Source organism: Bactrocera neohumeralis, chromosome 5 (genome assembly GCF_024586455.1).
Source record: "Bactrocera neohumeralis isolate Rockhampton chromosome 5, APGP_CSIRO_Bneo_wtdbg2-racon-allhic-juicebox.fasta_v2, whole genome shotgun sequence".
Lineage (NCBI taxonomy): Eukaryota > Metazoa > Arthropoda > Insecta > Diptera > Tephritidae > Bactrocera > Bactrocera neohumeralis.
In genome coordinates, this window is record NC_065922.1 from 76,113,726 (window position 1) to 76,139,308 (window position 25,583).

General features: G+C 42.7%; 2 protein-coding genes across 2 annotated transcripts in view; one reads left to right on the plus strand and one right to left on the minus strand.

Annotated features, from left to right (window-relative positions):
• The first annotated feature begins 270 nt into the window (after positions 1-270).
• Positions 271-25,583, plus strand: part of LOC126760257 (uncharacterized) — a 460,595-nt gene continuing 435,282 nt past the window's right edge. The window contains exon 1 of the mRNA XM_050475749.1: positions 271-481. The gene's annotated coding sequence lies outside the window, so the exon portion shown is untranslated. The remainder of the gene's footprint in view (positions 482-25,583) is intronic.
• LOC126760262 (tetratricopeptide repeat protein 28) overlaps positions 1,403-25,583 on the minus strand; it is a 43,019-nt gene continuing 18,838 nt past the window's right edge. Inside the window, exons 3-7 of the mRNA XM_050475757.1 lie at positions 6,964-10,081; positions 6,779-6,898; positions 5,046-6,711; positions 4,251-4,984; positions 1,403-4,188 (exon numbers count right to left, since the gene is read on the minus strand). Of these exons, the coding sequence (XP_050331714.1) occupies positions 1,991-4,188; positions 4,251-4,984; positions 5,046-6,711; positions 6,779-6,898; positions 6,964-10,081 (7,836 nt within the window). The 3' untranslated portion in view covers positions 1,403-1,990. The remainder of the gene's footprint in view (positions 4,189-4,250; positions 4,985-5,045; positions 6,712-6,778; positions 6,899-6,963; positions 10,082-25,583) is intronic.

Consider the following 25,583-nt stretch of genomic DNA (forward strand, 5'->3'; position numbering starts at 1 on the left):
AAAATATAAGTTGGCTGTGTTTAAAAATGTAATTTAAGTAAAAAAGTTAAAATGAATGCAAAAAAGTTGTTAAAATAAATATAAAGTGTGTGTTATTTAAAAAAGAAAGTCGTGTTTTAATAAAAAAATAATAATAGAAAAGAGCAGTAAATGCCATTAATCATTTTAAGTGCAGTAAATTATATATATAAGAATATATGTGTTAAATGAAAAAAATAATGTTATAATTAAAAATTTAATCTAAAAGAGCAGTAAATGCCGTTAATATATCTAAGTGCAAAAAATTATAGCGCCACATGTTTTGTGTTCAAAGTTTGTGCAAAAAGTGTAAATTAAGGAAAATGTTTTTCGTAAAAATATAATTTAAAAAATTCTTATTAACGTTTGCCTAAACATTTTAACTATGAAAAACTCTAATTAATCTATGAACGTAAAATATATTTTGGAAACACCTTTTTAGTGAGCGGTTTTTACTTAACCGGTAAGTACGCCAAAAAATTACTTTTCTGTCAAAAAGTTATTATATTTTATAGTTTTTAAGACTTTTATTTTTATACATTTTTGTTTATTTTTATATATAAATTTTTTTTCTTGGTATTGATCTGCTAAGTGAAATTCCTATTTTTGCCCAAATAATCTATTCTACGCATAATTTTTTTATAATTGTTGCAATTATTTATAGCCACTAAAAAAATTGTTTACAGCATCAGAATCTATTATTTACTTGAGTAATTTGTTTGTTTCCTTATCGCAAACCAAAAAATGACAAACAATTAAAATCTAATAACAATTAAATATATATAGAAAATGGCTATGTATAGAATATTACTATACTAAATCATTATGAGCAGACTGCTGTGATTTATGTCTGCACAAAAGTTTTGGGGTCATTTCAGTCTTTGCTGAGTTAAAATTATGAAGCTATCAGAGGAAGATCATATTTTGGTTCCGTTAACTGGCCTTTAGCAATTACGATCCCGCACGCGAGCTTTGAAAGGAAAAGGCTCTTGTTGGAATTCGTGACCTTGGAGTTTTATTCTTTGAATTTTTTTTCAGCGAGATCTGTGATTTATGGTGTCACAGTTGATGTATTTTTGGGTTAATTCTTTACGTGAGAGATTAGACAAGACAGGAGCTGTTTGAGGTTGGAATTTGTTCCTAAAATAATGTCTGTTAGATAAGTTTGATTTAGTGGCATGTTGTGGTGAACAAAATAAATGGTTAAGAGTTCATAATTACTCATAATAAAGGTCTTATTACTTTTTGACGTGTTTTACGTTTGATTAAAAATACAGTTTAATTTTTCAGTATTTAATATTTATTAAAATAAATGCAAATCGCACTTAACTAATACACAATTGAGTCTTTTAGTTCAAAATCAATACAGAGAAAATAATTCTTACATAAAAATAATGTAAAAGATACGGCAAGTTAACGGTTTAATGTATGATAGTACATTAAGTTTAAGAAATATGTATTCTAAGCTTAAAACTGTACAACTTCTAGTAAAATACACTTCTCTTCTTCTTATCCTTTAGAAACATTTAAAGAGTTTTAATTATTTTACTAATAAATTGAAAACATTCATTGTAATAATATCTTATTTATGATTAAAAATACTCTTTAGATAATAATTGCTATTTGCCTATTTTAAAATTACTTAAAACCTCCGTGATTCTAAGTTAATTAAATTTTTTTATTAAATATGAATATAATTACTTAATTATTCTTGAAAGAAAAGTTCGTTTATAAAATTTTGCAAATCAAACTTTAGTTTGCAAGCTTGAATAAGCATTATTTGTTTGTCTTCCTGCATGACAACAATCTCCGACGTAATATATTGTCGGCTTATTTTCAGCTCAGTTCCAGTCAATACCTTAGTGTTTTGTATACGTACGATATGTGCGATTATTTGTAATTGCTATATGAAGAACTTCGTAAATAAATACAACATCGTTTTCGTAGACCCGACCGTATTGTTCATAATTCTTCACATCTTTCTACCCAGCACAGCGTTGCCTCCGGTTTGAGTAGCACATTTTGCGCCTTCCTTGTTACTCGCTGTGCCACCATTTCCATTAGCGTTATTACCCAACACCGCCGCCGCCGTTTTGTAGGTACTGCTGCATTGTGAGTCCGCTACGGATCTGCCATCACCCTCATCCCGACGGCAGAACTCGTTGAAGGGGCTGCTGGCGCGTTTAACATTTGTCATAGTCATATTTGTGACTACCTCGGCTTTCGTTTTGATCGTGCCGACATTCATTTTGATCTTATGCTGTCGTTCCAATATATCGGCGGTGGTCAGTTCACTGGCTTTCACTATACTCGAAGGCACATTGCTTAGCCAGGGTTTGAGTGTGCCTTTCTTTTGTACCGTGGCCGCTTTGCAACGACAAATGATGTCTGCGGGTTCACCACAAATGGAGCAAGTCTCTTTTGTGGTTGCGACGGTATTGTGCACATTTCCATTGTTGTTGCTGCTGCTTGTATTAGTAACGCCACAGTTGCTGCTGACATTAGTCGGGTTGCTAATGCTATTGGCTGTGCTATGTGGTGGTATATTCATAGTTTTCGTGTTAGCCGTGCTCACTGATGATGAGGAGGAGGTACCACTGAGTTCCAGCTCACTGACAGCATCAACAATACTCTTTATGGTACAGGTATTGCTAAGTTTGCTGCTGCTGCTACTCACACTGGGCTCATCGTCGTAGTTCTTGCTTAGGAGTAATTTGGAGAGTGGTGGCGCTAGGCCTAGGCCAAGATTACGTTCATGGTATACCTCCGAGATGGTGGGAGTTTCGCGATTCATATGTCGCATTATTGAGTCTTGTATACTCTTCTGATTCACTTTGCTCGCCTCTTTGGATGCGGCACTTTGATTGCTAATTGCCGTTGTAGCATTTGTGGCTGTTGATTTGAGGTCCTTCTTTGCCTCGTTTAGCAGCTCGGTATCAGCTTGAGAGAAGTATAGATTCGATGCGTTTACAATAAGCGCATTATCGTCTTCTTCGGGCAGACTTAAAGGCTTGCGACTACCAGCAAGTGCGCTGGCTGTGCCAGAAGCACCTTGGTGGTTCGCATTCATATTTGTAGGAGCTTCTGTACGTATATTAAGTCGATCCATGAAGAGTGCATGCTCTTTGCTGAGACGTGCAGCCACCGATGACTGTGCGTTACCCAGTTTAATTTTAGGTTTAAGACGGAAGTGTGACATCGGCGTCTGAGTTAATTCAAGTCCACGCTCAATTTCTGATTCAGAGCTTGTAGATTCCAAGTTAGCTGATAACATGGTGGGACCGACCAACGATGTAGTGGGTCCAAGGTTGTTGTAGACAGGCGCCATTGGTGGCACAGGTCGTAAACTGTCGACCAACGGTAAGTTTTGTCTAGGTGGTGGCAGTGGAGGCATATGTCCAGGATGCGGAGGTGGTTGATTGTTACGTCGTAAGACCGTTGCATGTCCCGATATTTCCCAGTCGGTGGTGGAACTAGCCGAGCTGGAGCTGTCTGGACGTCGGGAAATGCCATTTGGCACAACACTCATTTCTGGAATGACACTATCACCTAGATAGTTCATACCTGCGCTTGAATAAAGATTACGTATACGAGTTTGATGTGCTAACGCCATGGATACATTTTGCTCCACTGGATTTTGTGTAGTCACCGGAGGACTGGGAGTAAATGCGGCATCACTTTCACCACCACCACCAGGACGTGATACGCGTACGGGTGCACGTAAACTGGAATAACCTAAACGAGGTCCTGTGGTTTTATTAATATGCGCTTGCGAGATGTAACCATCTGATAGTTCGCTGTCAGTAGTGTTGGCCAAGCTAGAATCCTGCGTGGGATAAAGTGCTGAACCAGCACTGTCTGGCGCGCTTGGTATAGATTCAGTGTCAGTACGTCCACCATCTGGTTCACCGCGACGGCGTACATACGATATAAATGCGCTGCCGCTGCTGCTAATCACGCGTGTGCGATTAAGTGGTGGCAATGGCAAACCAAGTCCCAAGGGTTTGGTGGTATCTGCCAATAGGTGGGATGTAGTTGCTGTAGGTGTTGATGTTAACGCGAGTGCTGGATTGGATACAGATACTTGTAATTCGGCGTGTGTTTCGTCAGCGAGCGATTCACAGCTGCTGGATGAGTCCAAACCCAAGCTTTTCGGTGCCTCTTGAGTGTCTAGAATGTATGATAGATATTAATTAAAAGAGTTCCCATGAGATTACATCACATTAACTTACCAAATAGTGCCAACAAAGCCTGCAGTACAAATTGACAGTTGCGGCGGTTCGCTTGTTTGCCTGTACGTAATGTTACTTGGTCCTGGCCGACCTCTGTTAGATCGAAACCAATGGATGCCAAAAGTTCGTGACAACCTGCCACGCGCCACAAGCGCACACTCAAGGGTATCTCTATGCAGGCCTCCGTTTCAGCGGCACCTTTGGGCGGAAATTGTGCCAAAACATTTCTTATAAGTGTAATGATATCATCCGCCACATCGGCGCTATTGACTAACTTTGCCAACGCTTGCAAAGTGAGCGGCGTCAATGCCAACAAGGCTTGTAGGCTAGCGGAGCATTGTGAAAGACGATCTTCCGGATCGGATTGCGGAAAGAAAACACTTGATGGTATGCCATTAGCAGCAGGCTCAAAGCGAAAACCTACTGCCATCAGAAGATCTTTCCAACCACCTACTGGTCCTGCCTTATTCTCAATGCTTTTCTGTGTTGTGTACATTGCATTCTTTTGACCACGATGTATGCGTTGTAAGCTCTTTTCAACTAGGTGTAAGCAGACACGTAGAGCATCGCGACATTTATCGGGCGTACGCATTAGTTCACACAGTGCATTTCCCATCATGGCAACTTTATTGGAAAGACGCACATTACCACCAATTAGAAGGAAACCAGCCCAGTTGGCAGGATGAGCAAAATGTTTAGTGTGCTGGACTGTCTGCATGGCTTCGGCGAGAGCTCTGTGAAAAATTAAAGGAAAGGGTGTTATTCCTGTTTATACCCATACTAGAGGGAACTTACCTAGCAGCGCGTGCACCTTGTAAGAGCGCGGAGTAAAACGCGCGCAATAATATTTTGGCAGCTGTTTCGGGTACTGGCCATAGAGATATAAGTACAGCTCCTGCACCAGCACATAGCCAACTACCTGCCAAGTTGGCAACACCTGCACCAGTAATGGGTTCAATCGAGTGATAGGAGCTCAACACAACCAATTTAGCGTTGAGTTTCATGGTGAGCACATCTGCAGCGGACAGTATAAAGTCTGAGAGTTGTGGCAACTCTATATTGCCACCAGAAAGTTCATTAGTTTCCTCCTCCTGTGTGCCAGCACCGGTCGTCGATTGATAATAACGTTTCTGCGTCTGCGAATCCACCACATCGCCTGGGCTTAACACTACCGCTCCCAGCTTCCAGCTGAGGTTAGCGGCAAAGTGTACACATTCTGCGGTTGGTAGCTCAGATATAACTGCTTCTTTGGTGGCATTGCAGCCCGCAATGGCCTTTGCTTGTAGCATATCAGCAACCATAGCGGCTTCTTGCAACGAAGCAGGGGATTCCGACCAACCCCACGTTTCGGACAGTACGGAAGGTATACGAGGACCGCCGACTACCAAGGCAGTGCTTAGATTTTCCGTAAGTTCACGTGTGCGTAGGATTTTGCTCTTCAAACGGAGCGATTGCAACGAGGGTATCGTAATTATTGAACAACGTTCTGATAAGTATTCGCCATCTTCCTTGGAGCTGCGTAATATGGCGAATGGCACTAGGTAAAGTTCATTTTCCAACACCAAAATGAGCTCCTTTCGCCCTTGTCGTGAAACTGAACAACCTGATGGCAGCAAGTCGTCGAATGGCTCCAAGAGTAGATTATAGAGTGTATGTAAGCAAGTGGGGCCCTGCCAAGCGGGCAAAGTGGGTGCACGTCGCGAGCGTGTAGAGCCCTGTAGACTACCTATGGAGCGTGTAGAGCCTTGCAGACTTGCCACTGAACCACCCACAGAGCCCAAACTGAATAACGAACTTAAGGAGTAGTTGGACGAATTCATCAAGTGGTTACGATTGACCATGCGCAGGAAACCACTTCGTTCGTTGGCAAAATCATCAAGTAGATTTTCGGAACTCGATCGCCAGCCACTACCATCGCCTTCTAATAGAACGCTATCTGAGTTTACGCCCAAATTATCGCGCACCATGTTAATATAGCGCTCCAGGAGACTACCTTTTTGTCGTGTATTCTTTGAGAGTTCTGTAAGTTTCTCATTGGATATCTTAAGGGTCTCCTCATTAATGTGTACAACGTGGAAACGCACAATTCCCTTCTGTGGTTGGAGAAACCAAGCATAGAGTTCATCGCCGGCTAAACTAAAGTATAGTACGTTGGTCTTGGTACGATTAACAATGTCATAGATGGATTCGCTGCAAGTAATGGTTGTTTTACGAGATATACTGTTCGTGTCTGGGCTGGTGCGTGCTTTGCAGCGCTCTGCGGCTACCAATGCGTCTTCACTGCGTTGAGTTGCGACAAGAATTTGTTGTAGAATGTGATAGCAAGACGTCTGCAGATCGAAAAGACTTGTGCGACCTTCAGGACTGCGCTGATCATATCGCACAGACTCCAGCAGCTGTGCGGCTGTTTCCATTTGTGTGCGCGCGTCTTCGTTGTCATCGGAAGCGCGTAGAGCAAGACCTGGAAGGAAATCGTGTTAACCAAGAAATTAAAAGGAACTACATATTTACATGATCGCCTGACTTACCAAGTTGATATCTTATTTTGGCCTCTTCTTCCGATTTGTTGATCGATTGTGCGATCGACAGACCTTGTCGCAGAAAATTAATGGCTTGAGGATGCTGACCCATTTGATGAAAAACGCGACCTATGTGAATAGCGGTTAGTCAGAAAAAATTACGTAATATTAATATAGTTTAAAAAAGTACTCACCGAGGGAACCACAAGCATATGCCTTGCTGAGCCTATCTGCTGTCAACGCCAATTGTTTTTCGTAGAATTTCACTGCATCAACAAAGCTGCGTATGGATTCGTAAACTGCGCCCAAGTTTCCACAAGCGCGCGCTTGTAACGCACCAGCGCCCAAGTGTTCACACATTTCCAAATCCATTTTATGCAAACGTAATGCGCCATCGGCATCGCTCATACGTTGATAGACATTACCCAAGGCGCTAGTGGCATCTGAAACTAAAGCGCGATCGCCCAACTCACGCGCGATTTCTTGTTGATGCTCCAAACAGTTGACAGCTTGTTCGTAGTTACCTAGCGCCGAGTGTATATTTCCTAAATCTCCATACGCAACTGCTTTCACTTCAGGACTACCGAGTTCGTGCGCCACAACCAGCCGTTTCTCTAAACAAACGAGTGCTTCTTGCAGATTACCAAGCGCGCGATGGCTATGTCCCAGACCACGGTAGGCGCGTTCCTGATCGCGATAGCTTTGCAGCGCAGTAGCAAGTTGTAAATGACGTTCATGACACTTAATGCCTTCCTCAAAGTCGCCCAAGGCATCATAGCAATCGCCCAGATGACCAAGTGCACGCGCGCGATCATGCTGTGTAGTTGGCATATTAACGCGTTCCAGGGTGCCTAATTGTTGTTCCAAATAACCGATGGCATCTTCATATAGACCCATGTTAAGTTTGGCGATGCCCAGATTGCCGAAAGATTGAGCTTCGATACCGGAGTCCTGCAGCTCTTGAGCACGTCCTAGTTGTTCCTGATAACACTTGACCGCGTGTTGGTAGTTCCCTAAAGCCATGTGAACAGCGCCCAAGTGACCATGCGCTTTACACTCGCCGGGTAAATCGGACATCTCCTGCCTTAGCGCCAGTTCCTGTGTGTGATAGCCGAGTGCTTTATCGAATTTCTTTATAAGACGATGTGCCAAGCCGAGCGCACCGCAAGCTGCGGCCTCAAGCGGTCGTTCACGTGCATGTCGCGCAAGTGTAAGTTGCCGTTGATACATTTTAACTGCCTCCTCATGCTCAGCTGTACGCACTAATATGTCACCGATATTGCCGAGCGCACGAAACTTGCCTGGAAGATGATTTGTCATATGCGCCACAGCGAGAAAATACTTTTGACACTCCAGAGCAGCTTGCGTATTGCCCAAAGCCAAATGCGCTAGACCCAAATTACAGTAAGCGCGTCCCATATTTATTTTGTCCTGCAAATCTTTCGCCAATGCTAAGTCTTGGTCGTAGTATCGCACCGCCTCTCGATAATTACCAATGCAGTAGTGGACATAACCCAGAAAGTGACATGCTTTACCCTCAGCTGCCACATCGCCCAGTTCCTGTGAGAGCATCAAATACTGTTCGTAGTAGGGCACCGCCTGAGCAAACTCTTGGCGTGAGCTGAAGCAATTGCCTAAATTTAGTAGAGCGCAGGCTTCACCAGCCGTGTCCTTAAGTTCTCGCGCGATATTCAAATGAGCGCGGTAATGCATAAGCGCCATATCGTGCGCGCCCAAAGCCTGGTACGCAACTGCGAGATTACCATGTGTGGATGCTTCAGCGCTCCGATCGTGCACCTCCTTACTGATCGTCAATTCTTGCTTGTGGTATTTGATGGCCGCCTCATAGAGTCCAGCGGCTGAGTAGGCATTGCCAATATTGCCATAAGCGCGACCCATACCCGCGCGGTCGTGCAACTGCCGCGCGATAGTTAGATGGGCCTGATGTAACTTAAGCGCGGCATCGTGTTCGCCGAGTAGTTGATAGACAATACCTAAATTGGAACAAGCGCGACCCTCACCCACTTTGTCGCGTGCAGCCAGCGCCATTTCTAGTTGCTTCTCATGCCATTTTTTCGCTTGCACGCAGTCACCAGCGCAACGTGCCGCGTGTCCCAGTCCAGCATATGCACGCGCCTCAATATTACGGTCACCCAGCTGCTTGGAGATGCGCAACACTTGCTCATGAAAAGTGATTGCTTGCGCGAAGTTGCGTCGGTAATGATGACTTGAGCCGAGATTCGAGTAAGCGCGCGCCTCTTCAACTTGATTGCCTAACTTGCGCGCCAGCCGTAAATGTTGTGTATGACAATCAACGGCCGAATCGAATTCACCCATTGCCAAGTAAACAGCGCCGACATTGCCGATCTCACGCGCCTCCTGCAAGCGATCGCCGATCTGCTTCACCAGTTGCACGCATTGTTTGTGGCTGGCCAAGGCATTGGGGTAATCACCAATAGCCGTGTAAACATGTCCTAATGAAGTGAGCGCTGTAGCGGCGGCTTGCGTATCCTTACACTTCATCGCGAGCACAAGTTGGTAACGATGTGCCGTGAGCGCTTCCTTATATGAACCTTGACTGAAGTAAGCCGAGCCAAGATTACCATGTGCGCGACATTCTCCCGCCGTATCGCCAAGACTTTTAGCCACTGCCAAGTCCTGCTGCATATAACCAATGGCCTTATCTAACTGATTAAGCGCCCAATGCGCCGAACTTAAGGCGCTGAAGACAGAACCTCGTAATTTCAGGGAACAGGAACCGATACGCAAAGCCGCTTCCAACACTGTGACTGCAGAATGATATTGACCAGCCTGTAGCAGCTCCTGTCCGACCACGGATATCACCACAAATGGTGACTGGTCTAGATTCATGGCGCGCAGTTGTTGAAATGTGGGCTCCAGCGCATGTCGCAGGGGACTCTTCACTGACGCCTCCATCAGTCCGGCCAGCAACTGCTTGTGTTGTGTATCTTGCGCCAGACCAGCGCTAAATGAAGCTAACGCCTCACCATAACGACCAAGACACTGCAGTGCGACACCTTGCCGAAAGTACGCCTTCGGCCATTGCGGACACAATTCGCGTGCCTTTGTGGCGTCCTGTAGTGCGAGCGCGAACTGACCCTGCTTGAGGCGTGCCGCTGAACGATTGCTGTAGAGTATATAGTTGCCCGGATCGAGCTGCAACGCGTCCGTATAAAGCATGACGGCAGTGACAAAGTCGCCACTCTGGCAGGCGGCGTTCGATTGGCGCACCTTCTCCAGAAATAGTGCGCGGTTGGCGGCCGGCAGCTCCGGTGTGCATTCGGGCTCATTCTGCAAGTAGAAAAAGAAAGATTGGCTCAGTTAGTTAGTTGTGGTTGCGTACGCCAGTTATGTTGCGCAACTATAATAACTTGAGAAATGTACATGTGGTCGCATAAACCTGCTTCAGAGACCGCGCCGATCCATGTGCAATTTTTATGATGGGAAAATGTGCAGCGATTAGGTGCACGCTTAGGCATTTAGCCACATTCCAACACAGCAAATGCGCGCGCGCAGCAAAAAAATCTAAGCTGGACGCGCAGTGCGTACCAGCGCATGCAATATGCAAAGGAAATAAGCGCAGCTGAGCGAAGCCGCATGGTGACGGTGGTGAAGGCTCAGCGCATGCAGCGCACGCCATGCAGATTAACAAGTTGTGGATATTTTTGTAACACAGTGGCACTTAACAGCCATCACAAATAGTCTGGGCGTAACTAAACGCGTAAGCAGCGTTAAAAAGTCTTAACACTAATCGAATGCTCGCCAAAAGAAATATGTAAGTGTTTTCAGGAAAGAGCGAAAAACTGCAACGCAGATATTCGTACGCGACGTAGCCACGAAACCTATCAGCAGTAAAACCATCAGCGGCTGCGAAATTATCTCCTACCGACATTATCAATATCATAATCACCATTACAAGCATTCGCAATGGTCTTCGCCCCACACATACACAGCAAAGCAGCGGCCGACAGCCGACAGCCGCGCCACGCAACGGTTGAGTCACGTTTATGCTTATAAATTCACTTGTTTGGAATGTTTCGCTACAACAACACATGCGCGCGTACAACGCCCAGCGTTACGCAGACAATTGCAAGAGTCGTTGGCATGAAAAAAATTGCTAATAAAAAATAACCATTTACTGCGGCTATGGCAGCAACAACAAATCACCGGCGAGCTGCACGAACGCATATGGTCAAAGAAAACGCGCGCTGAAATTAAGCGAAAACAAAAATAAAAATTGAATGGTTAAATGGAAACATGCCATGAAAAAAGACGCAAACAGCTAAAGAATGAAAGAAACTGTGCGCATCACTCGTTGCCGCTACTCAATTTTTATAGCAAAACCCGACAGATTGCAAATTACTTTTTGCGCTGAAATTGCCATAATTTTTCTGTAACAACGGCATATGGAAAACGCGCGGCCTGGCGCTGGACATGGACCATGGAGTGGTGTTTGGCTAGTAACGCGGCGCGTTGCAGAGCACCACACTTGGCGGAGATAAGGGTGACCAAAGAGAATTGGAAGTTATAGATTAGGTTTTGCATACAAAAGAATTTCGGCTTTCGGTTTCTTAAAATCAGAACATTATTATTGGATCCTTGGTTGAGTGGAGTGCAACTGGAGGTACCTATATCGAACTTATTTATAGGCTCCTACCTAGTAGTCTACGTCGTCGCCCCAATAGTTTTTGTCAGGTTCCACAGTTGACCTTGTTTTGCTAGAAACTCCTTGCGAATCTTACTCCAGACAAGGTTTGGATATTAGTCTTCAAGCACGACGTCTTTGCTATACCTTTTGTACCTATACAAGGGGGATTTCGTGATCACTCTTTCAATCGTACGCTGTCAGCTAACGCGCAGCTTCTTCGGTCATCTAAGGCTCAGGTATAGCTGCGAGACCTCAGGTGCTGTAGTAAACTAAATTCACTCTCAATATCGGAATAACTAACGGTATCTAGTGGCTTATATTAACTTTTGATCACATTAAGATTTCTTTTGTGAAGCACCATAACTGTATTTAATTTCTCAGATGTCAGTCCTTCAGTTTTCTTGTGTGGCAACTCTTGACAAGCTACAATTTTGCAATATTTGCGTTGAAAATAGGTTTTGAGGTGAAGTAGCTGAACTTTGCGCCTCGCACGTCAACACTGAGCTGGAGCCGAACGTCGTCAGCCCATAGCTCGGCGTAGAGCTGAGCTTTGAGGCTGCCAAATAACCGGATATTGCAGGGTCAGCAATAGGCAAAGGTCGCCAAGTACGCAAACAAGTGAAGTTGAGCATAAAAGAAATTTATGAAATTTATTTTTTTTCCAAAGCGAAAAAACCACAAAATGTGATTTTAAATATTTTGTTGCAACTACTTGGCTTGCAAGTATGTATATGTCTAAGACTGAAATCAAACCTAAATGACTGAAATTAGCTATGCGGAAGCGCGTTCAAATGCTTTTAGCGCGCTACCCACGATCCGCGGAACAACATGCTGTTGCGCGCATCCATTTTTGGTTGCAGCGGCGGCAGTACCAACAGCAACTCAATGTTTACATTTTTAATGTGGCAATTAAATGCGATGACTATGCAAAAATGCCGAAAAAACGACAAGCGCCCAACAACAATGATAACAAAAGCATGGAAAATAGCTGAAATTTATGTATAGACGCGCCGCAGCCATGAGTTGGAGCAGCAGCAGCAGCAGCAGCGGCTTCAACATGCGCGCAACATACCAAAAATTGTAAATAACAAGCGAGAATTTAAATTGCCAAAGCGTGGCTGGCCGACTGGCAGGTTGGTGGCCATGGCGAGGTGTGCGCCGCGCGCAATCGCATGACGGAAGTGGCCGAGCGCGCATGCAAATCGCAGCGAAATGGGCAAACACGGGAAAATATCTATGCGCGCAGCTGCCACAGCTGCGCATCTGCATAAGACAAGAGTGCAATAGCAAAATTTTTACAAAAACAAGCTATTGTTGCAACAAAAACAATAGCAATGACACTGTAGCAACGTTGATGATCGCCGAAAATCAAACAAAAAGTCAGCCAAACAAGCGTAAACATTTTGAAACGACGACTGTGCCATTGTTGCGCTTACACTGGTACACAGACACGATAGTATGTGTGTGCAACTGTTTACAGCTTTGTTTGTTTTTGCTAATTTCGGTTTTGTTGCCTAATAAAAATGGCGCCAACGCTTCCCGTTGCCAGACGCCAACAATACAACGCAGTCGCGGTAAACCAACAATAGCAGCGTTGACGGTCGCGGCCAGCAGGAAATTGTAAAATCGCAAAGAATTTATTTCTATTATAGAACAATGTGTGCAAAATGTTTTGGCGAATACTGCTGACGCTGCGGCTCTTTCTTTCATACATTTTACGATGCGAATCTTGTGGCGATCAAGGACGACGGGTTGCGTTGTTGACGCACGAGGTATTTAATGATGTTGGGCAATAAAATATCTGTTAGAGCGGTGGATAGGAGTAGTTAGTGCAAAAGTATAAGATATAATGGAAAGACGGCCAGGCGAGTATCTTCGAAGGAAAGCTTGGTGGTGTAAGCTGGAGCTTGAGAAGTGCGACATTAGTGAGAGAGTTTAGTTTTTTCCTTAGTGAAGAGTAAAAATATTTTGCTTCCAGAGCGCTCTCTTTCAGTAAGCTGATTCGAAACATATCTTCAGGTCATCAATCTTTTTCTCGCGTTATCAAACTTTTTTCTGTGCCTCGCACTCTTCTTTCGCGCATTTTTGTCTTATTTGACACAAGTTAAAGCCATTTTGAGCCGATATTAAGCAAATTTGAATTCTTTAGCACGTTTCCGCATTCGCCTTATAAAACAGCGGAGTAAAGATGTACTAAGTAGATACGACAGGTTGTGGCCTCAAAACTTGGTATAGACAGTTTCTAAAATCTTGTACAACAATTTTTATAATAATATATAAGCAGTCCGTCGGTAGACGATATATTACTATCTACTCTACTTTGGATACAAAGAAACTTCGCAGCCAGTACAGCATTATAGACTACTTCTTTTGTAGAACAAATCTTTGGTTTTCTCTTGATTCGTGTGCTGAATTTTGTCCAACACTTTGATGGTTGTCTTTTCTGAAATTTATTTTGTGAGTTCGGAGCTCAGAGAATCATGAGGACATCACTGATATTATAAAGAGTTTGTAAGAAGTCGACATAGTTAATAAAAATTCTCCTTCAGGCTGCAGTTACCCGAAATTATCCCAAGTACCTTGCATATGGTAATATATCTGGTACAAAAGTTCTTTCAGAGAATTATATCCCCAAATTTTCTGCAGTCATCCTCATTTTTGCTAGGTCATATTCTACTATATGTAACATATTTATATTCTTTAGCCCACTTGGACTTCATTCGCATGACTACGGCGCTTTCGGAAACCACTTTCATTCATATATTTGTTAATATTCCAGATTGCAAATCGAATTTGTTATCAAACGCGCGTCTCCTAACAATCGCTCAATGACACATTGCTCAACTGCTGCTGAATTGTTTATTAATGTAATGTTGTATTATTGGAATTTTTCGCAAAACTTTTCTACAATTATCACAAACGTTTCCTCTCCTCCGACCCATCTATGGCACATTAAGCGGCCCTGCCCACTATCCACCGCTCACACTTATAGCATTTCTACGTCAAAGCCGAGAAAGCAAAGATTTCGACGCGCTAAACACGGCGGCTTATCAGCGCCCTGTATGTTTATTGTTGTTTTTCTCCCCAAGACTTCTTGGCAGCGACGCTCATGTCAATACAGCGTGTTATAATCACAAAGATAATGACGCCCTGGGAAACTGAAACTTACTTAATTCAATGTTATAATACATATATTAGCGCAGTCATAAAATATATGGAAGGGGGGTTGTTTATGTGGTCGAGTTGTATGAACCTTAATAACGGAACAAATAAATTACGTAAGCACGTAATGACGTACATATTTTAACTATTGGCGTATGCAGAGACCTTTATTTATTGATTGTGCTGTGCCGTGCGGTTATTATGTTATTTTATACTTTGTAATGTTATTTTGTATTATGGTTTCGTACGTCATGATACGTTGTGCCATGTCACGTTATACTACGTTGTGTTAAGTAAGTTATGTTATGCTATGTTATTTGATTCTATAATTTTTTTATTTGAAATGCTTAGTTATGTTATGTAAAGTTATGTTGTGCTATGTTACGTTAGGCTATGTTGGGTTATGTTATGCTATGTTACTTTGTTTTATGCTATATTATTTTATTTTATAATATTTTTATTTGAAATGTTTACATTCTAATTTATGCTAAGTTATGTCACGTTATGTTATGTTATGTTACGTTACGTCATGTTATGTTGTTTTATTTCCTAATATTTTTATTTAAAATGCTTACATGCTGATTTACGTTAAGTTATATTACACTATGTTAAGTTGTGTTACATTATGTTAAGTTATTTCTAAATTTTTTTTAAATTTGAAATGCTTACATGTTGATTTACGTTTTTATGTAACGTTATGTTATGTTATGTAACGTTATGTTTTGCTATGTTGCTGTATGTTATGTTATTATATAATTTTTTTATTTGTAATGCTTTTATGCTGATTTAAGCTATGTTATGCTATGTTATGTTACTATGTTTTATGCCTCTTTTTGAAATTCTTAATTTTTTACTGAATCTCATTTTCATTTGCCACTTGCGTTTTTGCTTGTGTTTTTTCGTTTCTTCGGTTCGTTAAGCTTCTTAAGGATGTTTTAATCACATTTAGTTTTTTCGCCGTTTATCTTTCTCCAATCACCCTCATTCTAGGTGTACCCTTCGCTCGGGGTACTATTTAGAAAAAAATGTATGTGTTATATTTTAAACGAAAAAAAGAGATTGCTGCACCACGAAAATGGCAACATGCATCCTGTTTCTTTCATCGTGTTCCGCTGTCATGTCGCATTTTCAACGTCAATGTCAGCATCTTGTCATTCGTGCATCCTCAAACTCAAACTCTGGCACAGTCAGCACAGCGTCGCGGCGCAACTACACACACACACATACACACACAAACAAACACTCCAACGAAATTAAACGAACAAAGCGTCAGCAGTCAGCTTGCCCTCGACCGCATAGCTAAACATCATTCTCAGCCTTAAACTTACAAACTTAGCCGCCCAGCCTATAGTACAACGGCAGTCGTTCGATCGCGAAACGCTGCTGTAGTTTGTATTTCAGTGTCAGTCGTACACACAGATCCTTAATGCCAATTGTTGCTAAATTTGTGTTTTTTTCATACTCGCCTGCCCTTGTGCTCGGCTTTGCCGTCTGCAACTTTAGTTTGTCTGTCCGTCCGTCTGTGGCCTGTCAATAAGTTGATTGTCAGCGCTTCATGTCGTTTCAGCAACAAACTGTGATTATTTTAGTATTTTTTTTTGTCCGATTTTCGCTGGCCTCTATTAAGCGTGCCCTTTTACCGCGTCGCGGCGCGCTACAGTCTGCGCTGCACTGTAAAGGGAAAAACAGACAAGCGCACAAGCCTCGTAGCAATCACAAACAATTCAAAAGCAAAACCAATGTCAAACTAAAACAAGCGCTTTCCTTGCAGATTTGTAGCTTGAGACAGCGCGCGCTTGTTCTATGCGCCTGATCGCGTACTATTGTGTTGCAATTGTTGTGCCGTGTTGTTTGGATTTTTCGAAAATTGGCGCCCATTGGCATGGAAAAGTCATGTTGCATGCCAGCAGCATGAAGGTGACGCTCGCGCGCTGTGTCCGCCATCCCAACACACAACCAGTTAGCCCGCTAGTCCGTGTACCGTCTAAACGCAAATAAAAATGCCAAAAACATTTCGCGGCAGTACACAGCAATGTGTGTAAGCTGAGCGCGGCGCAGCAAGAACATTGTTTTCCAAGCAAAGCAATGCCGTGTAACACTGCTGTGCAATTGCCGTTTGGCAAAAGAGAAAAATGTGACGCGCGTACAAAAATTCCAACAATTTACAAGCGCTTAACCCTTGGCGCACCAAAAAGGAAACGCAAATGACGCTGCAAATCCGCGCGCAGCAAATACTAGCGGCATGTGACTTTACCGCGCGTCTTATATTTGCTGATTCGTGCACGTTTCGGGCTTTGCTTTCTTTTAAGTTTTTTGTTATTGTTGTTTTTGCATTTGGTGCTGCAGTTTTTCAACATATTTCTGACATTGCTTTACATTTTTCTGCTTCCTTTGCAACGTTCGCGGTGCTCTGCCACATTTCTTTTACTGCGCGCTATAAAATAATTAGCCGCATTCCTTTGCTGCTGCCACAATACTACTTTCAGCACGCTGACTACCGCCACCTTTGATTGGCCTGACTTGGCGGTGACTGGGCTGCCGTGCTGCGGCGCATAATAAGTTCAGGCTGCAAGGAGCGCGCGAATGGCTGACAGCACATATATTGTGTGCGCTATAACTGGCCTGGCTTGCCACTGTCGAGGTCTGATTGAGGTCACGTTACAAGTCTGCTACGCCGTTGCTGCCAGTTGTTGCAAATGGCAGCAATATGTTTACTGCTGATTTTTTCCTATGAAATATTTGCTGTTTGTTACAATGTTTTGTCAGAAAACTTTTGTGCATTTAATTAACTTGGCTCGAATACTGCTAAGCTGCTCATTTCTTAGCTCCCGAGCGAGTGTAGACTGTCTTTAGCAGCCATTAGTTAACGGAACTCTTTAAATGGTACTGTTATATAATTTCCGTATTTAAGAAGAAAAGTATTGTACGTTTCTTGCTTAAGGTGAACATCCCTTTCGCCATTAGAAGTGTGTTAGCCTTGGTAAATGGTCTCAAAGATCTATTTATTTGTCATATCGATCCATCATACATATTTACCCTTAGGTTAGGAAAGGTTAACTATATTCTGTTAGGTTGAGATCCGAACTCCAGTAGCAGCAAGAACAGCAGGTATTAATACAGAGGAAGGAGAGGATGTCAAAACCTTCGGAGATCACCCAAACCTCTTTTCCTGTGTAAAAAGAAATCCTTCCCTCGACTGGTAGGTCTACTTAGACTTAAGACAGCTAGATTTTATATAGTCATGGACTGTCAACTCGGTGGTATCCTCAAAACTATTCGAGGAACAAGATTTCCTTAGTTTTTAATAATTCTTTAATACACAAGGTAGGGATCCGAACTCGGAAAGCAGCAGTAAGTGTAAAAAGAAATCGTTCCCTCGACTGGTAGATCTACTTAGCCTGAACAGAGCTAGATCTTTGTAGTGCCATGGACCGGCAAGTCGTTGGTATCCTAAAAATCACTCCCGGAACATGATTTCTTTGGCGTTTAAGAATTCTTTATTAGACTAAGTTGAGATTTGAACTCCAGTAGCGGCAAGAACTCCAGCGATTAATGGAGGCGGAGGGAAAAACTGGAGTCAATTTAAAAATTAAACGTGTACCAGCTCAGATTCGGTCTGGATAATTTAAAGCCCGAAGTATTCTAAGCTCGAAAGGATATAAACTACGACCTACATATACTAAAATTTGCCAAAAGACTTCTTCGAGCACATTTCCGTGTCCAGTGAATTTACTCATCATAGACTAACAGAGAAATATCTTCCTAAACAATCTGTTATTGGATATTCATCTCGGTATGAACCATATATATAAACTAGGGCCAACAGAATCTAGAGAAGAACTTGTATTGAAATCTTTATCTCACAAAAATTTTATAACCAAAGGCCAATTGAAATCTTTTATTGAAAATATTTACGCAACTATCCACCTGCGAAATCGAATTGCGATCGCAACTGGCGCACAATACGCACAAGCGTATCTATTTGCTCGGTATATGCATATGTCTAGCCGCGCGCCTGTCGTTCAGTCATCATAAATCCATTAAACGTTTTTAATTGCCATAATTTTGCGAAAAAGCCATTTGTGTGCAGCCCAGTTGCGCGCGGGCCCTTCCAGCGATGCGGCGCATGCAATTTGAAATGCGCACATAAAAATGCGCAAATTTACGTGGCATAATCACTAATGCCACAAATGGTTGCAAATTGAAATTTAATCAATGCACTGAATGAATTTATGGCGACACAAACGGCCGAGCACAACACAAACTAAACAAATAAAAAACGAGGCTGCGTAAACGAAATAGAAATGGAAACCCGAAAAGGCAGCGCGCACAGCAGTCGAGACGACGGTTGTGTGGCAAGTTGAACGCGACGAAAGTCAAGTGAAAAAGCAAAAGTTAAGCAGCGATGCGTAGAGGCGCCGTAGAAAATGATATCACACAGCAATGGCGACGGTGAGGCCGGGCGCGTGTGCAGCACGACGTTGCAAACAAGTTGCAACAATCATTGCGACGCATCGCCGCTGCCAACGTCGCGGCTACAGCTGTCAACGCGTAGCTCAGATGACAACGCACTGCAAGGCAACGCCGCAGACGCGCCGAAAACACGCGATGAAATAAAAAAGTTGCACAAAAACAATTGCAACAAATGCGACGGATGAAATTGAAACTTAAAAAAGGAATGGCTAAAGTAATATTATTATTGTAGCAAAATGCGCTAAGCTGTGAGCTGCGAGCTGTAAGCTGAAAACAAGAACGCCGATAAGAAGACATTTCGAGGTGTAGTGTTGCAATGTAATGTTGTCGTAAGGCGAATTAAGGCGCGGCAACGCACGACACAACGCGCAACATTTACGCTACGCGCGTTGCGGCATGCAACATTGTTGCGTGAAGAAAACATTAGCGCGCGTAAAATATGTGTAATAATAATAATGGCGAATGTAGTGAAATGGCGATTACTAATGTAAAACGCTAATAAATGTTGGAAGGCAAGAATTTGCCTGACTTTACGAAAGACTTAAGCGACAAACTTGCTGAAATTCACCGGGCTGAGTTGGCGTTTGACGCGCGCGAGAGGAGACACGTCGGCGCAATGGCGAAATGTAGGCGACAAGCAAGCGCTTATATTTGGATTTATGTGAGCAGCATGAACTTAGATAGAACAACTGGACGCTTCAAAATCGTTACTTTTATGTTAAGTAATTTTGCTGATTTTTATTAAAATCATAAACAATCATAAATTGTATGGAAAATGTTGGCATTTAATAGACAAGCTATGTTTGTGCTACTTTGGAAGTGTAGTTGAATACAACATTGTATGCAGCATCCTCAGTTGTTGTGGCACCAAACAAGCTTGTCTTTTATGGTGATTTTCTGCTTCTTTCCTGCTTAGCTGCTGCTTTCTTGACGATTCTGTGTGATTTTTTTTTTTTGATTTTTCCTGTAGTTATCGCGAAGTAGTGCCAAATCGTGCTCTTTTGGATAAGGCAAAATAGAAGGATCCTTTCTCTCATTATTAGTTTGTGCCACTGTCTTCTTTCTCAGTTTCTCAGTATATGCAAAGTTTAATATATATGCGAAATCTTTAAGTGAGGTTAGGAAAGCATTTAATATGGGTACAGAATGCAAAAAGCCTAGGCTAATGACTACTGAAACAATTTTCATTTCTTGAAGACACAAAATGCAACCGGAATTTTCAGTGGTTTTGATAGATGCCTTGATCAAAAGTATAAATGTAACGGACTGCTGAATCGGTCGGGTTTTGGACAATAAGGAACAAGTTGTAGGACCAAGTACTGCAGCTCTATTCGTCGGAATGTAAATAAAGAGACAAATGACTTTTGGAAAACCCAAGTGAAACTCGTTACAGATAATAATACATGGAACACGCGAATCACAGAACATTCAATATCTTGCCATCAGAATCATGGTCGGCGGTCCCTGTAATCTCTCCACAAATTTGACCGATCTTCTGTTCTTCATATACTGTTTCTGCAACGAACGAAGACTGGATAGGCGGCAATGAAAACTCTCAAACAAACTGTCCGGAGCAGAGGCCGCTCTCGATTGATTTCAGTCGAGCATCTCCAACACAGTATTATCTAGGAATCTCGACCAAAATGACCTCACCGAGAAAAAATTGCGATGGCGATTATTGTTAAAATATCGAACGGTTCTTAAGAACTACGTCAGATCGTAAAAGATGAGTTAAGATGAGATGAGTCAGACAATGCCTCGTCGGGTTCCGTTTGCAAAGTAGAAAGCTTCTGCAATATTGTTCAAGGATCTTCTTTGGACTTTGAAATTATTAAATCAAGTTCTATGAATTTCAGTAAATGATCTTTAACACAGTATTGCCTAGGAAGCCTCTTACCAAACTGATCTCCAAAATGATCGCGATTGTTGTTCAAGGTCGTAAAGGAAACTGAAAGATGCAAAAGAACCAGTATAATTCTTTTAGGATCTGTTGGTATCAGCGCATGGCACGTCAAATTCTATTTGCTTGGCAGAAAGCTTCTGTAAAATTGTTCATGAATCTTCTTTGGGTTTTGGAATTATCAAATCAAATTCTAGTTTGCGAAAAACTGCAAGAATGAGACTAGGATATGGCTGAGACCGGAGTCATATCGAGCAGGAAAAAATGAGACTGGATTCATATCGATTTCTGCGAATATCTCAGACTACCAAAGCTCTAAGTTTGCTTCCATGCCTTCAGTTTGTTCTGCTTTGGCACCGCCGGGCTTTCTTTCCACATGCATCGCATTACTCATTACTCTCTACTCAATTCTTCATATAAGAGGCACGTGCTGTCTTTTGCTTTCTTCGCTCAGTCCCTATGGATTTTCTAAGATAATTGGTGAGTCGTCAATATTTTGTCAATGGCTTGACACAAATGCCAACTGCGTCGGCTGTCTTAGTGTTAGTCGTGTTTACGCCGCTTTTTAGTGTCATACTTATTTCCTCTTTTTCACCATACGCATACATACATACATATATGGTAGTACATATGTGAGTATGGAGGCAGACGCCCCAACACCTCCAACAGCTTTCCTGCGTTTCCATGTAAACCATTAAAAATAATTCAATCATCGAAATTCCAATCAACACATTCCGCACGTCAATGATCGCATTCCATTTCGGTGTCTCGCTGCCTTTTTTGCTCTCTTTGGCTTGCTCGCTTGTTGTGCCACAGCGCAGCGCCTAAGCAACCACATATATTTGTTGCAATCTCTGTTTGTAAACTTATTATTATCTGTTCTTCTGCTTCAATTGCTTTGTATGTATCAACGCCATTGCTCCGCCATGCGTGCGTGTGTGTGTGTGTATGTGCAGCAAAAATTTACCTGTTTTTATTGTGTGTCGTCCGCTCGGCCATTCCAATTCTCTTGCTGTCTCATTTATTTATGATTTGCTGTTGTTTTATTGTTGTCGTTGTTGTAGGTATTGTGTATGCACCGCTGCGCCTGCACATTATTTGTTATTGTTATTGCTTTCGATGCTGCACACATTGTTCTTGTTGTACGCCTTTAGCCCGCCAGTAACTCAAACTCACTCCGAGAATGCGTGATATGCGACTAGTCGAAAGGTGTAGAGCACCAGCAGCGGCGCGCAGCAGCAGTGGCGTCAGTCAGCGGCGTCTCAATGCGACGTTTCGCTTGCTTGGTTCCATAGCCTACGCTGGAGCGCGCACAGACGCAGTGAACGTGTGGCTAACTCTAACTCTGCTGCCGGACGGACAGATACCACAGCCACGGCCACAGCAGCAGCGCAGCAGACTCAATCGGCCTAATGGCAGTAGCGTTCATTGGCAGCGCTGGCGCGCGGTGTGCGGCGGCAGTTGAATTTAATAGCACAGTAAAGGCCGTGATAAAGCTGGCTCAATGACTCCGGCTGGCTGGCTGGCTGGCAGATGGCGCGGCAAGACGCGTCGCGCCGTGTGTAAATTGCGCTGAGCTTAATAGAACGGATGCAGTGCTGACTTGAGCGGCGCGGAGTGTCGGTGCAACGGTGCGACAGCATGGTTTTCCTTGGTTAGACGTGTGTATCTGCACGATTGCTTCGGCTGCATGGCCGCATGACCGCATCACAGCATCGTTTTGTATGCTCTTTTGTGCGCATGTGCGCATATGTGTGTGTGTGGTTGAGTGTTTTCATGTTCGCTTGATCATTCGCACGGTTTGCGCGCGAGTGGCGGACACAGGTGGTGCGGTTATGCACTACAGTGGTCGTAATCAACAACTGCAACAGTAATAGCAACAACAATAACAAACAGCATGGAAAAAATAGTGGCAAGCCAAAACAGCAACTATACAGTTAAATTATGAGGCATTCATGTGTCGTCTTTATTGAATCAATGTGTGTGTTCGTGGAGCTCGCTGTAAGCGCAAACGATTTGTTTGTGTAACCTCTCTGCCTTTCCAAACCTACATACATATATTTCATTAATGCTAGTCGAGTGAAAAGAATTCGCGCATTTTATAACAAACACGCGCCTCTAATTACACGCGCACACACACTCACACGCATCAATTAAAATACAACTCTGCAAGAAAAAAAAAAACAAGAATCAAAAAAAAAAATCGAATTTAAATGGCCGTGTATTTTTTGTACCTTTGCCTGCTTGCCCGAAGCTTGCAACATCTGCCGGCCTGTCTGTCTGTATGTTTGTATGTATGCACACATACATGCGGCAATAAAACTAATCGTAATAATGATCAACGACCGCAGCGTCAGCAATGATTTACCACAAAATCCAGACAAGCGCGGTAAGCAAAATAACAACAACACAAACACGAAAATCTTAAAACAAATCACTAACAATAAAAGAAGAAAAGCATTGGGAGACAAAAACAATGCTAACAACAAGGTCACACCCGTACGCGCTTGCGTGAGTCCATAGCTATACAAACTCTGTGAAGTTCGCAGTAAATTTGCAGCTACGCAAGCTAGTCAAAAACATTCGGGTGGTCCTATTGGCATTAGAACAATTCCAGCGATCGTCTCACTACATAAATTCCTAATAAGCCTCGTTCAAAGGGTAGTCATATAAGTTCAACGGCAGCTAAACCCGTTCTCCGACGATTTATCAGTCAAAATGCGTCCCACCGACCGTCCATGTGATCGAAGAATCATCTTTCTTTCTGCTTCCGTCTCAATATTTCATTCTGAACGACCAAGCAATCGTTTGTAAAATCTATTGATCTCGCACATGTTTCGACGATCATCTACCTGTCCCAGAAATCCTAATTTTTCTGCCTCGCAGATCCTTAAATAAGTTCAACGGCAGTCAAACTTTTAATCCGAGGATATATTAATCCTGAATACTTTCTATCGACCGTCTATGTGGTCGTATAATTATTTATTTTGTCTTTTACCTTAAGTATTCTGTCTCTGCAACGGTTTTCAGCACCTATCGCTCACGACCTTCTGACGACCATCCATCTGCCCCAGGAGCCATTTTTAACTCTGCGTCAGAGTTCCTTATATAAATTGAAGGACAGCCAAACACTTCGATCAACGATACATCAGCTTAAATACGTTCAATCGTCCATCTATGCGATCGATGTATCATGTTGTTGTACTTGTAGCGGCAGAATTCTGCCGAGTTGACAGTCCTTGGTCAGATAAAAATCCAGGTCCGTTCCGGTTATCATCTATCTTTCTGCCTAAATATTCAGTTCTGAACAAACCTGCAATTGCTTCAAGGATCTGCCGATCTCGTATATGTTCCGATGATCATATAACCTCCCCAGAAACTGACTTGCTTTCTACCAGAGAGTACTTTACGGCAAATAGTAGTCCATGTGCTTGATGCACCATTTTTCTTTCTCTTTTAGCCTCAATATTCAATTCAAAGCGACGTTGCAAACTTTCCAAAAATCTGCCGTATTACTTTATGTTCCGACGATCATAAGTCTGCCACATCAACGGTCTTTCTTTCTATTGAAACTATTTAACAGTTCTATTTGTCGATCATTCTTTGGATCCAGATTGGATCCAGAAACTGATGCCGTTCTCCTTCAGCATTCTCTTTCGATAAACCTTCTAACAGTTTCTATTTTTCCATCGGTCTACCGACACTTCATGCGTTAACGGTCCATTCTTTTCAATAATTATAATTCCTTCTACGTTGGCGTTTCCGTCCATTCGACCTTCTAATCGTCCCACTGGTTTATTAACTTTTCCACCGTCCCACGACTGTCTATTCTCTAAGGTAACGAACTTTCCTCCTGCCTGAGCATACCTTCACGCAATCAAACGACCGCCAAGGCAATCTCCTCCGCCACATCAAATCAAATCACATCACATCGTGCCCGTCATTCTCCATATACCGCAGACGCGTCCTGATTGCGCTGTGATCAGCGCGTTCTGCGGTTCGTTCAGCCCAAAAAACATTCGCTTCATCCGCATAACCATAATCTTCATTAGCATCTATGTTTCTTAGCTAAGCGCACAACATTCTTTTGATTCAAATACCACAAACACACATGAGGAAAACGAACGTACGCCATCGAGCAAATTAACTTTTTCGATTTATTCGTTCTGTGTTTATATTTTTTCAACATACTTTGTTCTTTTCTTAATTTGTGTATTTGTGTTGCTTTCTAATATTCAACTAGCTGTGTATTATACGAGTAGTAGATGTGCTGGTTTCTGGTGGTCATGCCATCTACTTGCACTTGATGAGCCCGCGGTTTGTTTGCTCGACTTGAGCTGGTAACACGTTTTTTCTAGTTTGTTTGGAAGACTCTTTAAATTGTTTGTTTTGAAAAGTTTTGGTTCTTGGAGGAAATTTGTGTCTTGAGATTTTGATTTTTCTTGGGAGATACTCTAGATCAACTCGTATGGGGTCGGTGATATTGACTGAAAGAGAGATAACTTCACGGCGTACATATGTTTTGATTCGTTAATCCCGTTTCTTATTACTGATATTTAGTTTCATTTAAAAGGGAACCGCATGAGACGGATCTGCATTTCAGTTCGATG